Source organism: Drosophila nasuta, chromosome 2R (assembly GCF_023558535.2).
Source record: "Drosophila nasuta strain 15112-1781.00 chromosome 2R, ASM2355853v1, whole genome shotgun sequence".
Lineage (NCBI taxonomy): Eukaryota > Metazoa > Arthropoda > Insecta > Diptera > Drosophilidae > Drosophila > Drosophila nasuta.
In genome coordinates, this window is record NC_083456.1 from 11,488,939 (window position 1) to 11,500,636 (window position 11,698).

Here is an 11,698-nt window from a genome sequence, read left to right on the forward strand (position 1 = left end):
GCATTGAAAATTAATTAAAAGTGAAACCAGAAAACTACATTTGAAATTAAATGATTATTACCAAAATTTTCAAATATATTTGTGTACATATAAATATAATAATTTATTAAAATAAATAATTCATTAAATATATTTTTTGGGAATTGTAAAAAACACTTGATACCTTAAAAAATGGAATGTTCCTTACATTGTTTTAATTTAATACATATGTGAAATTGCCCTGTTTTCTTTTTCTTAAATACATTTACATACAAAATGTATTTTCATATTATTCTAAAGTGTTCAAATCGAACTTATTATTCTAAATAAGCTATTCATGAAATTTTGTAAAATCAAAGCTGAATTGGTATTTTATTAAAATATAATTTGTAGCTCAGGTTTAAATTATATAAAAAGTTTTTTGTTTATACTATTGGTTAATTTTTAGAATAGCTACTATTTTAATAATGTTTGTTATTTTAGCTGATTTCTGTGAGGAGATTCTTAGTGGTAGGTAAATGCAGATTTTTACAAAGTTTGGACTGACTTGAGTTTTAAATGAAAACGTTACAAATTTTATTCAGTCGAATTCGTTCGAAAATGGCATTTCATTTTAGGGCTTCAGTGGAAAGTGAAAACTTGAAGGGTTGTCGCTGTTGTCTGGCTTAGACAGCACCTCTTAACCTGGCCAAAAACAATGGGGAGAAATCCAAGCCGATTCGCACTTTAACACGAGATTTAACTGAACTCTATGAACTGTGTTAAAAGCAAATCGGAATCAGTTTACCAACTGTTAAGGGATTGAATATGCAGAAAAATATAATCGATATACGCTTGATAAATGCTTTATTAAGCACTCACAATTTGATGCAAAGCTTAACTGCTGCAGCTGATGAAACTAGTGTGAAAGTGTTACGTCATTGTGTGTGTGCTTATGTGTGTGTGAGAGAGAGAAGAGAGTCTTCCGATAAAGTGTAATCAATAATTGGGCAGAAGGTTGGCAAGCGCTTTGTCAAAATCAAATAACATTCAACTAATTTCTATTTTTTGCTCGCATAGTTGGCAAAATTTTCAACCTAATTTTCAATGGCTTCCTCCAGCGTCGGATCGACAATCTCATCGGAGATTGGAAGCACTTGCACCTCCTCCAAAATCTGGGGTATGCAGTGACTCGCCGTCTTCAGTTCGGTCAACTTTTGTGGCACCATTGCTTCGAGCTCCTGTTTCGATGTTGCCGGCGTCACTGTGTAAGCATCTTCCGCCTTAATGGGATCAGTTTGCTGCTCCTGCTGCACCAACTTCTGCTGCTGTTGCTGCACTTCTTTAGGTTCGATTGTCGGTTGCTCTCCAGCAGCATCTGCATCTGCACCCTGTCGATTTGCTGCCTTCTGGCGATGAAACAGCAACTTCCAATAGCTTGAGATCGATGTCTTCAATGTGGGCTTGGCATTCGGAGCTGGCGCTACCCTCTCGCTGACTTCCTCTACAACTGGAGGATTTGAACCCGATGCGGGCTCAGTCGTTGCTTCTGTAGCTGGCAAGTCGCCTGAAATAACTGTGAGATGAAGAGTCGAAAGTGTATCCTCATAATAATCACCTGTTTTGTTGGCGCCCTTCAATCGTGTCAAGAAGCGGCTAATTGTGCGTGGCTTGGCCGGATCTTTGATGCCCTCCTGATCCTCCACCACCACTTCGCAGGCATCGGCATTGATGTCCTGACTGGAAGCCGACTTTTTGCCCATCTTGAAGAAGCGCTTCAGCGAATTGCTTTTGTTGCCAGTCACATTCTGTTGCTCTGTGGGCGGTGGAATATTCTCTGGCTGTGCGAGCGGTACATCTTGAAGGTTGGACATTGTGCAACCACTTGAATTTTACGAAATTTTTTTTCTGTTTACTGACTGCTCATTGACGTTACGAAATAAAAATGAGCCTAGCTAAATTGTTTTGCCGTCTGCCAGAAATTACACTAAACTCGAAACTCATATGCGACCTTAAAGCCAAAGCCTACTCAAGTTCCAGTTCCCATTTGCAGTTCCTGCTGCTGGCATTTGAAAATTTATATGTCTGGACAATCGACCCGGCCAACATGTGTTAACAACGACGACATCGAAACTGGTTTCAATTGATACGATTTTCAGTTGTTTCTGCTTTGCTTTGCTTTTTTTTTTTTTTTTGTGCAGGACACAATGCCGATACCAATATCAATTCATTCAATACCACTCGTTATACAGTTTTATCCATTGTTCTAGATGTTCCCTGTCCCTTTCCCCGTCTGCACTACAGTCACCGTTTTGCCGAGGAATGAATGGTCAGTGCCACCAACAAAGTCTGTTTCGTGCTGCCTCTTTCAAAATCAATTGAAGAAGTGGCGATTCCTGCTGTCGACACTGCCTCTGGACTTGGCCTCTTTGCCCCTACCTCCTCTACCTCGGTTTCTGCCTTGTATCGATTGTTATTAGCCTTGTTGTACAAGTATTGTATGCACATTAATTTATGTAGTTACGAGCATATTCCCAGCACTAGCAGCAGCAGTGAGCAGAACAATGGGCACTCGCTTATCAATTACTTGCTCCTATCAAAAAGAGTGTTGAAATCTCAACAGCTTTTGAATTGCTCTCGTTGAAAAGGTATTTAAAGCATGCGAAACTTTTATTGTCTGTTCAGCATTTTCAGAACTATATAATTAATTTTATGTCATATTCATTTTTAACGATGTGAAGTGTAATTTATTTGCCTTAAATAGAATGTGTTGGAATTGAAAATAGAGGAATATGATTTGGTAAGTAACACATCCATTTACTTTAACAATTTATAAAAATATATATGGAAAAAATTTGTTATTCACTTGATACTTCATTTTATATTGTCCTTTGAGAATGTACATTTAATTGAAAGCAAAAAAATTGCTTAAAATATCCAAAATAGTGTAAGATATAAGAAGGTATCCTAATTTATTTTGTAACTTCTTCTTACTTTTCTCTAAATATCGTAGAAAATGAATAACCTTCCAAATAATATTAAATAAATAGATAATTTAACTCATACTTTAAATTTATCATTTTTATTTCCAGCCATGTTTTCATGGTTTTAATATATTTAGGAGTCCGCGTCAATATAGTTCCAAATCTAATCTAAATCTCTGTAATCTTTATGGCTTTAATATTAATTTAGCTTTAAGGAAATTATTATCAGCCCAAGCAAATAAATTCTTAAGATTTTTACAAATATTGAAGATGATTGCAAATATTACATTTGTAACTTTAACTCGCATTTGGTGCACTCGAATATTGAAATTGAATTTAAAGTTGAGAGTCAAATGGGAATGGTCATAAACCACATACAGCAAAAACGACATCAATAAATCATCAGGCAACAGCAACAGCAACAGAAAGAGCAACAGAAGGATTAATTCAATCCCTTGCCGAGGGAGCAGCTGCTGGCAACTTAACGAGTTTTTCTCCCACTCCAATGAAAGTGTGAAAATGTCAGCGACAATATGGATTCGAGTTTGAATCGGAGATGGAGTTTCAGTTGGAGTTGAAGCTGGAGTTGAAGTTGGAGTTGCATGTGGCAGGATCTAACGGAATGGAGTGCAGTGGAGTTGCAATATAATGCCAAACGGAAATTGTTGTTTGCGGCATGGCGGCAAATTCATTGCCAACACATTTGTAAATACCAAATGCTCCATAACAACAAGAAGCAGCAACAGCAGCCACAGCAACGACAACAATAACATCAACACCCCCTGGGCTTACGCAACAACAAAGGGCAGCAGCAGCAACAGCAGCAGAAAACAATGGCAGCAGAAGCTGCAGCAGCAACAGACCGCAAAATGTGTTGCATGCCCCCTGGCGCTGGCAAAGTTGAGCCGAAGTCGAAGCTGGAGATGGAGACGGAGATGGAGATGAAGAGCACAGACAATCCTCACAGACAAAGGCAGCAAGTGCATTCATTCATTGGCAATAACAATCAAACTGCTGCTGGCACTTGGCTGCTGTTGCTGTGGCTGTTGCCACAGTGGCAACCACTCTCGCTCTCTCTCTCTGCTCCTCTTGTTGCACATTTGCAATGCCATTCAACTTGTTTGTGTCGCCGACAACAACAACAATAATAATAAGCCATAACCATGTAATGTCGTTGTTGTTATAATATCTGACTGCCTTCGTTTGATCTAATTGCAGTACCTACTACATAGTTATTGAAATAGGTATCTAGAGGGAAGGAAGTGGAGTGCTTGTGATATGTGGGAAAGGTAAACTTTAACCAGCCCCGACTTTGATAGGGGCCATAAATTCTACAAGCACCAGATACAATTTCAACTAGTTCGATTTGGCACTACTTTATCCGATGATTTACAATATTTGTCTGTTTACTTTTTACCTCAGCGATAAAGAGTTCAATCGCTTTGGTTTATTGGCCTCAACCGAGCAGAACAAACTGCAGTTTGACTCAATTTAAAATAAATATTTCATTTATTACGATTATCATTTTACCTTCGCTGTGTATGTGTGTGTGTGTGTGTGTGTGTGTTTAAAGCACATTGATAATGCGCTCGTTTATTTCATTTTATTATTTCACACTTTCACTTTTCGACTGATTAACAAGCTTGTCATGTGAAAAGAGATCATGCGTGTTATAAAGTGTAACGATTCAATGACCTGACGAATCTTGTAAACATCAATAACTAGAAATTTCTACATCGTTCTGATGATTACGTGTTTATATTATATTTTTCATTAGCAATTAGGTAGGTTTTAATTTATAAAAGTAAACTATAAGATATGGGAGTGTTGATATTTCAAGAAGATATTTTCATATTTCATTGCCGAAACTGTCACAAAACTTTTATATGAAAAAGTGTAAAATCAGTATCGATGTGGTATCATCTGTAACTAGTTCCTTCACCACCCTTAGGTTGTCTATCTCCATTTCTACACGTTGCTCGTTTATGTTTCCCTGGTATTTCACCAGCTGAGTTGGCTTCTTTTTAGCCGATGGTCAGAAGCAACAACAACACACTTGAAATACTAGGTAAGCACGATATAATAGATGGATCTACGATAATCTATGAAAATATTCCGATAAGTAATATTTACTTTGACTATCTCCACCAACATTATTCTTATTTTTACCTGAAAACATAAGTGACTTCACTCTATAGAGATTCCTTTTAATTGTTCGTTAAAAAATAAACTATAATAATGGAGTGCTTCAACTGAATATCATATAAAAGCAATGACAAATTAATCTTTATTTTCGATTTTGCAGCTTCTGTAAATTAACAAAGGTCAGAAATCAAAAATTCTTTCCAATGTACGTTCAAAAATATCAGTGTTTCAACGTTAATCTATGAAAATATCCGTCAGTAATATTTACTTTGACTATTTCTGTCATCGATATTCATATTTACACCCGGTTTAAATATCTTTACAACATAGGGATTAATTTCAAATGTTCGTAAAAAATTAAACAATAATATTTGCACATGCAATATAGTAGAGTGTTTCTAAACTAAAGCGAATATTCAATTAAATATCAGTTGAAAGAAGAGACAAATTAATTTATTTTTTTACAATTTTATGTGGATTTCAATACAGCTTCTGTAAGTTAACAGAGGTAAGAAGCATTTTTGTATATTAACACGCTACTGTCAACTGATGATTAAAATCAAAAATTCATTCAAATGTACAGTCAAAAATATCAGCATTTCTTTTGCAGGAAATCGAAACTGTCGTCGATGCAAGTTAATCAATAACTACAGTCAGCAATAAATTTAAACCGTTGGAGGCGCCACCGAAGCTGTTGATACGGATATCTGATGGCTGATGACATCAAAAGAAGCTGAGCGCCAGCGGTAAACAGAATGTCAACAGTTTAATAAATAAAATCAGTCAGCACCACCACAGGCTGTAAGCTGCAAGCTGCCAACTGGGATGGAGACAGCAGTAGGCAATGTGGCAAGCAACCAGCCAGTCAGTCAGTCAGTTAGTCAGTTAGTGAGGCAGGCGCGCGATTGCAATTAAAAGAAAAAGCCACAAAACACGAAGCGCGAGATCAGACAAAACTGAGAATTGAAGTGAGGCACTTGATCACATCGAGAGGGTGTGTGTGTGTGTGTATGTGTTGCTCTGCTCCAAGGTTGTGCACAACACACATGTGTGGTGGCAAGTCTCTCGGATGCAGACTGTTGGCGTCATCGACTCGCACACGTCGCAGGAGCAGATTGTCACTGGAGCTGAATCCGAATCAGCATCAGCATCAGCATCAAAATGAGAATCAGCGCTGACGTTTGTGATATTTAAATTGGCATGGTAAAAATATGATCGATTTATTATGCGACGACGTGCCAGCAACCAACGACAGCAACACGGCCAAGTTGCTGCCTGGGCCAGAACTTCCTTCTGGGCCCAGAAGGAGAGAATATGCGCGACATTGATTTTCGCCAAGTAATGAGGCAACTCATTAATCATTTTTTAGTGGAGTCGCTGCAAAAATGCATTGGCTGGGGGATTATGTTGCTGCCGTCGCAGCAGCAGCAACAGCCACAACAGCTACAACAGCAACAACAACAAGAACTGACGGAATGCTGGCAACATGTTGCGCTTGCTGCTGACTGGCGGAGACAGCTGCAGCACAAGCACAAGCACAAGCAACGCAACCAAGCAGCAGCAGCAACACAGTCAAGTGCCTCTTCTCCCACTCTCCTCCACAGTTTGTGTTCTTTGCGCACACTGCTTGATTTTGTTAACCTTTTGACCATTTGAAGTTATTTTTGTATGCTTTACTGCCAATTTGGTGGTCATTGGCCATTCACTTGACTTGCGCCTGTTGCTTGTTCGACTGTCGGCTGTCCATGTCCGTTGTCTGTTGCTTGCCAGGTTGCCTGTTGCACGTTGCACGTTGCCCGTTGCCAGTTGCTTGTGTTGCTGCGGTTGCTCTTTTGGCACACAACGCACCATGTCTGACAGTTTGGCCGATTGCCTGGCCCCAACTTCTCTCTCTGTCTGTCTCCATCTCCGTCTCTGTCTCTGTCTCTGTCTCTGCCTTTGACTCTGAGGCTGTCGTGCGTCGACGTTGCGGTCGCGGTCATCTTCTGACTTGTGGCACACACATGTGTCATATACCAGCAGCGGCATGCCTGAGTTCTCAATACCCTACAGGGTGTGTGTGCAGTAAATTCACCAATTCTTTAACTTTTATGTTAGTGTGTTTTCTTTTTAGCAATTTTATGCTCAACTAGAGATTTTCTTTGTCCATTTTATGATCCAAAGTTAGTCGCGTTTTTCTGAAGATTATTTATGACTATTTGCGTATAAATACTTTCCCCATTTACGAGTATCTTTTTTTGGGATTTGCCTGTGAGATATTTCGTCGCATTTGACTTGTGTACACTGTACAGGTTGGCCAACAGGTAATGGTGTTACCTGCACTTGTCTCGCACAGCTTGGCCAGCTTGTAAGCTGTTGTTGTTGTTGTTGCTGTTGCTGTTGTTCTTGGCATGTTGTTGTCTGAGGGGCCATTAGCCTTCGCTGTGAGACACACACACATACATACTTCTTACGCACAGTTTGTACATTTTTCAAAAATCGCAATTCTAACAAAATTTCTTCATTTGTTGGCTGAACTTGTTGCTTGTTTGCCAGTTGTTGGCAATTATTTATAGTTTCTGATGTATTCAATTTATTATGCAGATGTAGAAAGTTGCTAAATGCTTGATGTATGCCTCTAACATATTGAATGTAATAATTTTTGCATAATTTAGCTAACGAGTTGCCGGAAATGCATTTACTGCAAGTATTTTCCCCAGGCAATGAATTTGCTTTTGGACTCTTCCTCCAGAATTGGCAATGATCTATGAAGACTCGAAACATATTTTACTTATTTTGCATGTGTAATTAGAGTTTAAATTAAGCTTATATTTAAATTATAAACATGCTGAATTTCAATCGATTTTCAATGACCAAATTTGTAAACAACAATTGCATTTTTTTGGTAGCTGAAATCTTCTCACGATAAAACAAATGAGATGCCAACTTCTTGATTTATGCACAATTTGTCTGCTCAAATCCTAGATCTACTCTAAGTAGTACTTGCTCTATCGATATCCGTTTAAAGTTCATCACACTTCAATAGATAATTAATTACAGCAACTGCAGAAAAAACAACAAAAAGCCACATAGATCGTTGCTGGCCGTAATTAAAAATAAATAACTAACTGAGACAACTTAATTTTGAAGGTTGTTTTGGCCAACTCTGTAGACAATCCGGCGATCAACATGCAACAAAGTTTAAAGGCCAGCAGCAGGCAAAAAACACAAGCTAAAAGAGGAAAAATAGCAGCAAAAAGATTTTCTAATTTATTAATATGTTTAAAATGGGTTGCCAATACAAAAAAAAACCAAAACCAACAACATCGAGCGGACAAAAAAATTGTTAGGCAGAAATCTATTAAGCAAACAAGCGCCGCTGACAGGTAACATAGATCGCCAGGCGAGCTGAGGCTATTAGAAAGCGATTAGATAGCGATACAGATACCAGATATACACCAGATACACAGATATACATACAGATGCGGATACTACTTGTACTTGCAGCGGCATATACATATGTAACCCACGAGCTAAGACAATGTCTGGACAGGACAGGACAGGACAGGCCAAAACAATGGCAGCTAAACATGGCAAGTTAACAGTTTAATTTTGCAGCGCCACAGAGACAAACCGAAAACAACAACAACAACAAAAACAACTACAACAACAAAAATGCCGCTACATGCAACATTTAGCTCTGCGATCCGTACGTTATGCGGATGTTTTGCTCTGCATCCGAAAGATACGTAACTTTTTTTTTGGGGCAGCATTTGAGAAAAACCGCTCGTAATCTCAGGACGAAACAAAAGCAACGGCAACAGCAACAGCAACAGCAGCACAAAAAAAGACGCAACTGCAGTTATCGCTCATTATGGATCTTGATCAATGTTCGGTTTGAGGTACACTATGGCCACAGTAGCCGCAAGCCACGCACAGGAGTCAGAGTGCAGAACAAAGCCAACAAGTGTTGCCACAAATGTGTTGTGCCAAAAAAAAAAAGCCAAATGCCAATGGCCGCAAACAACGAACGGTGGCCGAAAACCGAAAACCGAAAATTAAGCTAAGCTTCCGCCTGACATCCTTTTTGGGCCCAACTTTTGTGCCAACAAAGACCGGCACACAATTAGCCAATTGGAGCCATTAATAGGCTACAACGCACTTTCAAGAGCACTGCAATAAATAACTTTGAATCGGGTTAGTTGATTATGTTAAATAGCTATCGATGCAGAGTTATAGCTGCTTTGATTTAAACTAACTACTACCAGTTTTATTTTGAATTTCAGGATTCCATTTCTTAAGATTGAAAATATATACTTTTACTTAATAATAAAATACAAAATTATTCTTTATAGAAGAATAAAAAAAAATGTATTCAAATAATTTTTTTAAAATTTCAATTTTCTGATTTTTTATTTTAGAAATTTTATTTGAAAATTATAAGCATTTCACAAGTTGAAGTAAATTAATATTACAAGAAAAGGGTAGATGCCAATTTGATATTTTCTACTTAGAGAAATAAATTGAAATAACAAAACCCCTAAATGTTTAAATATTACAACATTTTCATAGACTAGAACATAATATATTATAGTATATTTTGAACCTTGTAAAAAAAATTCCATTAGATTTATAGCAGCGCATTAATCAGCGAACTCGCCTTGTTAATAATTGGATTAATATTATATAATAAAACATTAACAGAAATAAAAACAAAATTCAACAATAATAGAGCTTGGTTTGAAGATACTCTGTACTAAATTATTCAGATAGAATTTTGTAGATTAAAAAACGTAATTTATAATGAAAATTAAATTAATTAAATAATTAATTAATTCATTTAATAAATTAATTAAATAATCAAAATTTGCATACTTTTATATAATATATTGTTCAGTACTCAATTAAGTTTAACAATGTTATCAGCAACAGTTATTATTTGTTCGCTATTTCATATTATTTTATTTTTCAGTTTATTTTTTTCATTCATAAAATTATTGCGAACTGATCTAAATATGCCAAATATTTCTAAAAATTCTCGAATTCACTCTCTGTAAATATTTTTCTATAGGGTATCAAGCGCGTCACATTTGCGGTTAAGACGGTATTGCAACTGAGACCACAAGTGAAACAAAACGAATTGCAGTCAAAGGGGAAAAAGTATAACCGCAAATGGCTTTCTGTAATTTTTGGACTTTTTGTGAACTTAAACGTATCGGTAGTTATTATGAGCAATACACTTTTTAGTAAACGTTTCGATTCTGTTATTGTTTCGTTTTGTTTCGGAGCAAATGACATTGAAATTAATGATTTGCTTTTTATTTATTTTTAACTTATGTACTTCGATGTGGTCCAAAAGCTAAGCAGGCCGAGATGTTGAATGTTTTATGATTTTGGCATTGAAACTGCAATGAAATCAGCGAAGATTAGTTGTGCATCAACCATATCGATAGCCATGAACTGACCCTCTTAGCTATCAGTTGGCCACTTGGCAAATTAAACACCTCCTAAAGCCACAAAATATGCGTGTGCATATCGACAAAGTAGTTTTCTATGTCAAGCGCATACGTTTTCCCAGCCGATTTGGTGGCATTATAGATAAATCGGCAATCGATGCATACGCACAACTTGCGAGCTGTCAAATGGAACAATAATAATTTCTAAACGGAAAAAACTGGCTGTCTGCTCATAAGCCAAAAAGCAAAAACTCGCCATCAACTTGGCCAAATAGCCAAAATGCAAAGGAAAATATTTTCGAATCTACCGTTAGTGGGTTATAACCCATCAATTATATTGTAATGATGTCTGCTGCCGAAGCTGCTGCTGTTGCTGCTTTGCATCTTCAGAAATCATGGCTAGAACAACAACAACAACAGCAGCAAGGGGCCAACCAGGAGGCAACATGCTCATTATCAACGTCATCATTGGCGTGGCTTTTGGAGCTGAAGTCGCATTAGAGAATGCCAGCTCATTCAATAAATGGACAGCAGTCCAAAAGGAAAAAACTACTACTCGAGCGAGTACTTATTGCTGATGCTCGATGCTCGATGCTGATGTTCATCGCTGTTGCCGTTTAACGCAGCTTCTCTTTGGCACTCGCCTTGCAGCTGCTCGTCCTCCACACACAGAATTTGCATTCGCATTCGCATTCGAGTGTCCACTAAATGTCAATTAAGTGGGTTTTTACCACGGTTTGATTTGCCGGTTGCCAAGTGCCCAGCATCCAGTTTTGCTGATCACTTCCACACACACACACACACACACATACACACACTAGCTTCTTTTAGCTACCTTCTAGCCACACCAGCAACCACTCCTCCCACACCCACTCTGAACATCTCCTGCGCTCCAACTGCGATTCCCACTTAGACCATACAAATACATAACATAATAGCAATAACAATAATGTGCACACAATGCTGCTGTCTGAAGTGGACGCCCTGGCCCCAGGCTGTTGCAGTTCTCTTCATTTCTGATCATCGTTGTCTTCTTCATCATTATCATCGTCGTCATCTATGGAGCAGGCACATATGTGCTGTGAGAGCCTCTCCCAGTTGATGGCATTGGAGCATTGGCGGCTCCCTTTGTCATTTCGCGTGACGCATGCGTAACGTTCGATTTGATTCAATTAA

At 37.9% G+C, this 11,698-nt stretch overlaps 1 protein-coding gene and 1 long non-coding RNA gene across 4 annotated transcripts; one reads left to right on the forward strand and one right to left on the reverse strand.

Annotated features, from left to right (window-relative positions):
• Positions 1-808: 808 nt before the first annotated feature.
• LOC132787429 (uncharacterized) lies at positions 809-1,935 on the reverse strand. Its single transcript, XM_060794466.1, has 2 exons — positions 1,577-1,935; positions 809-1,525 (listed from the first exon to the last, which is right to left on the reverse strand). The coding sequence occupies exons 1-2, from the start codon at positions 1,830-1,832 to the stop codon at positions 1,056-1,058; spliced, it is 726 nt and encodes a 241-aa protein (XP_060650449.1). The 5' UTR covers positions 1,833-1,935; the 3' UTR covers positions 809-1,055.
• Positions 1,936-2,636: 701 nt separating this feature from the next.
• LOC132785786 (uncharacterized) lies at positions 2,637-10,373 on the forward strand. 3 transcript variants are annotated; one of them, XR_009632349.1, is made up of 3 exons: positions 5,366-5,595; positions 5,698-5,833; positions 10,138-10,373. It is a non-coding gene; the product is annotated as an uncharacterized LOC132785786 (long non-coding RNA). The 3 variants fall into 3 exon arrangements; XR_009632347.1 differs by lacking the exons at positions 5,366-5,595; positions 5,698-5,833 and adding an exon at positions 2,637-2,758; XR_009632348.1 differs by lacking the exon at positions 5,366-5,595 and having other exon boundaries at positions 5,628-5,833.
• The last annotated feature ends 1,325 nt before the right edge of the window (positions 10,374-11,698 follow it).

Excerpts from the sequence above, each read along its gene's own strand:
- LOC132787429 (XM_060794466.1), bottom strand. The coding sequence starts at position 1,832 with ATGTCCAACCTTCAAGATGTACCGCTCGCACAGCCAGAGAATATTCCA. Across the intron at positions 1,526-1,576 it reads GAAGGGCGCCAACAAAACAG|GCGACTTGCCAGCTACAGAA; the intron begins GTGATTATTATG and ends CAGTTATTTCAG.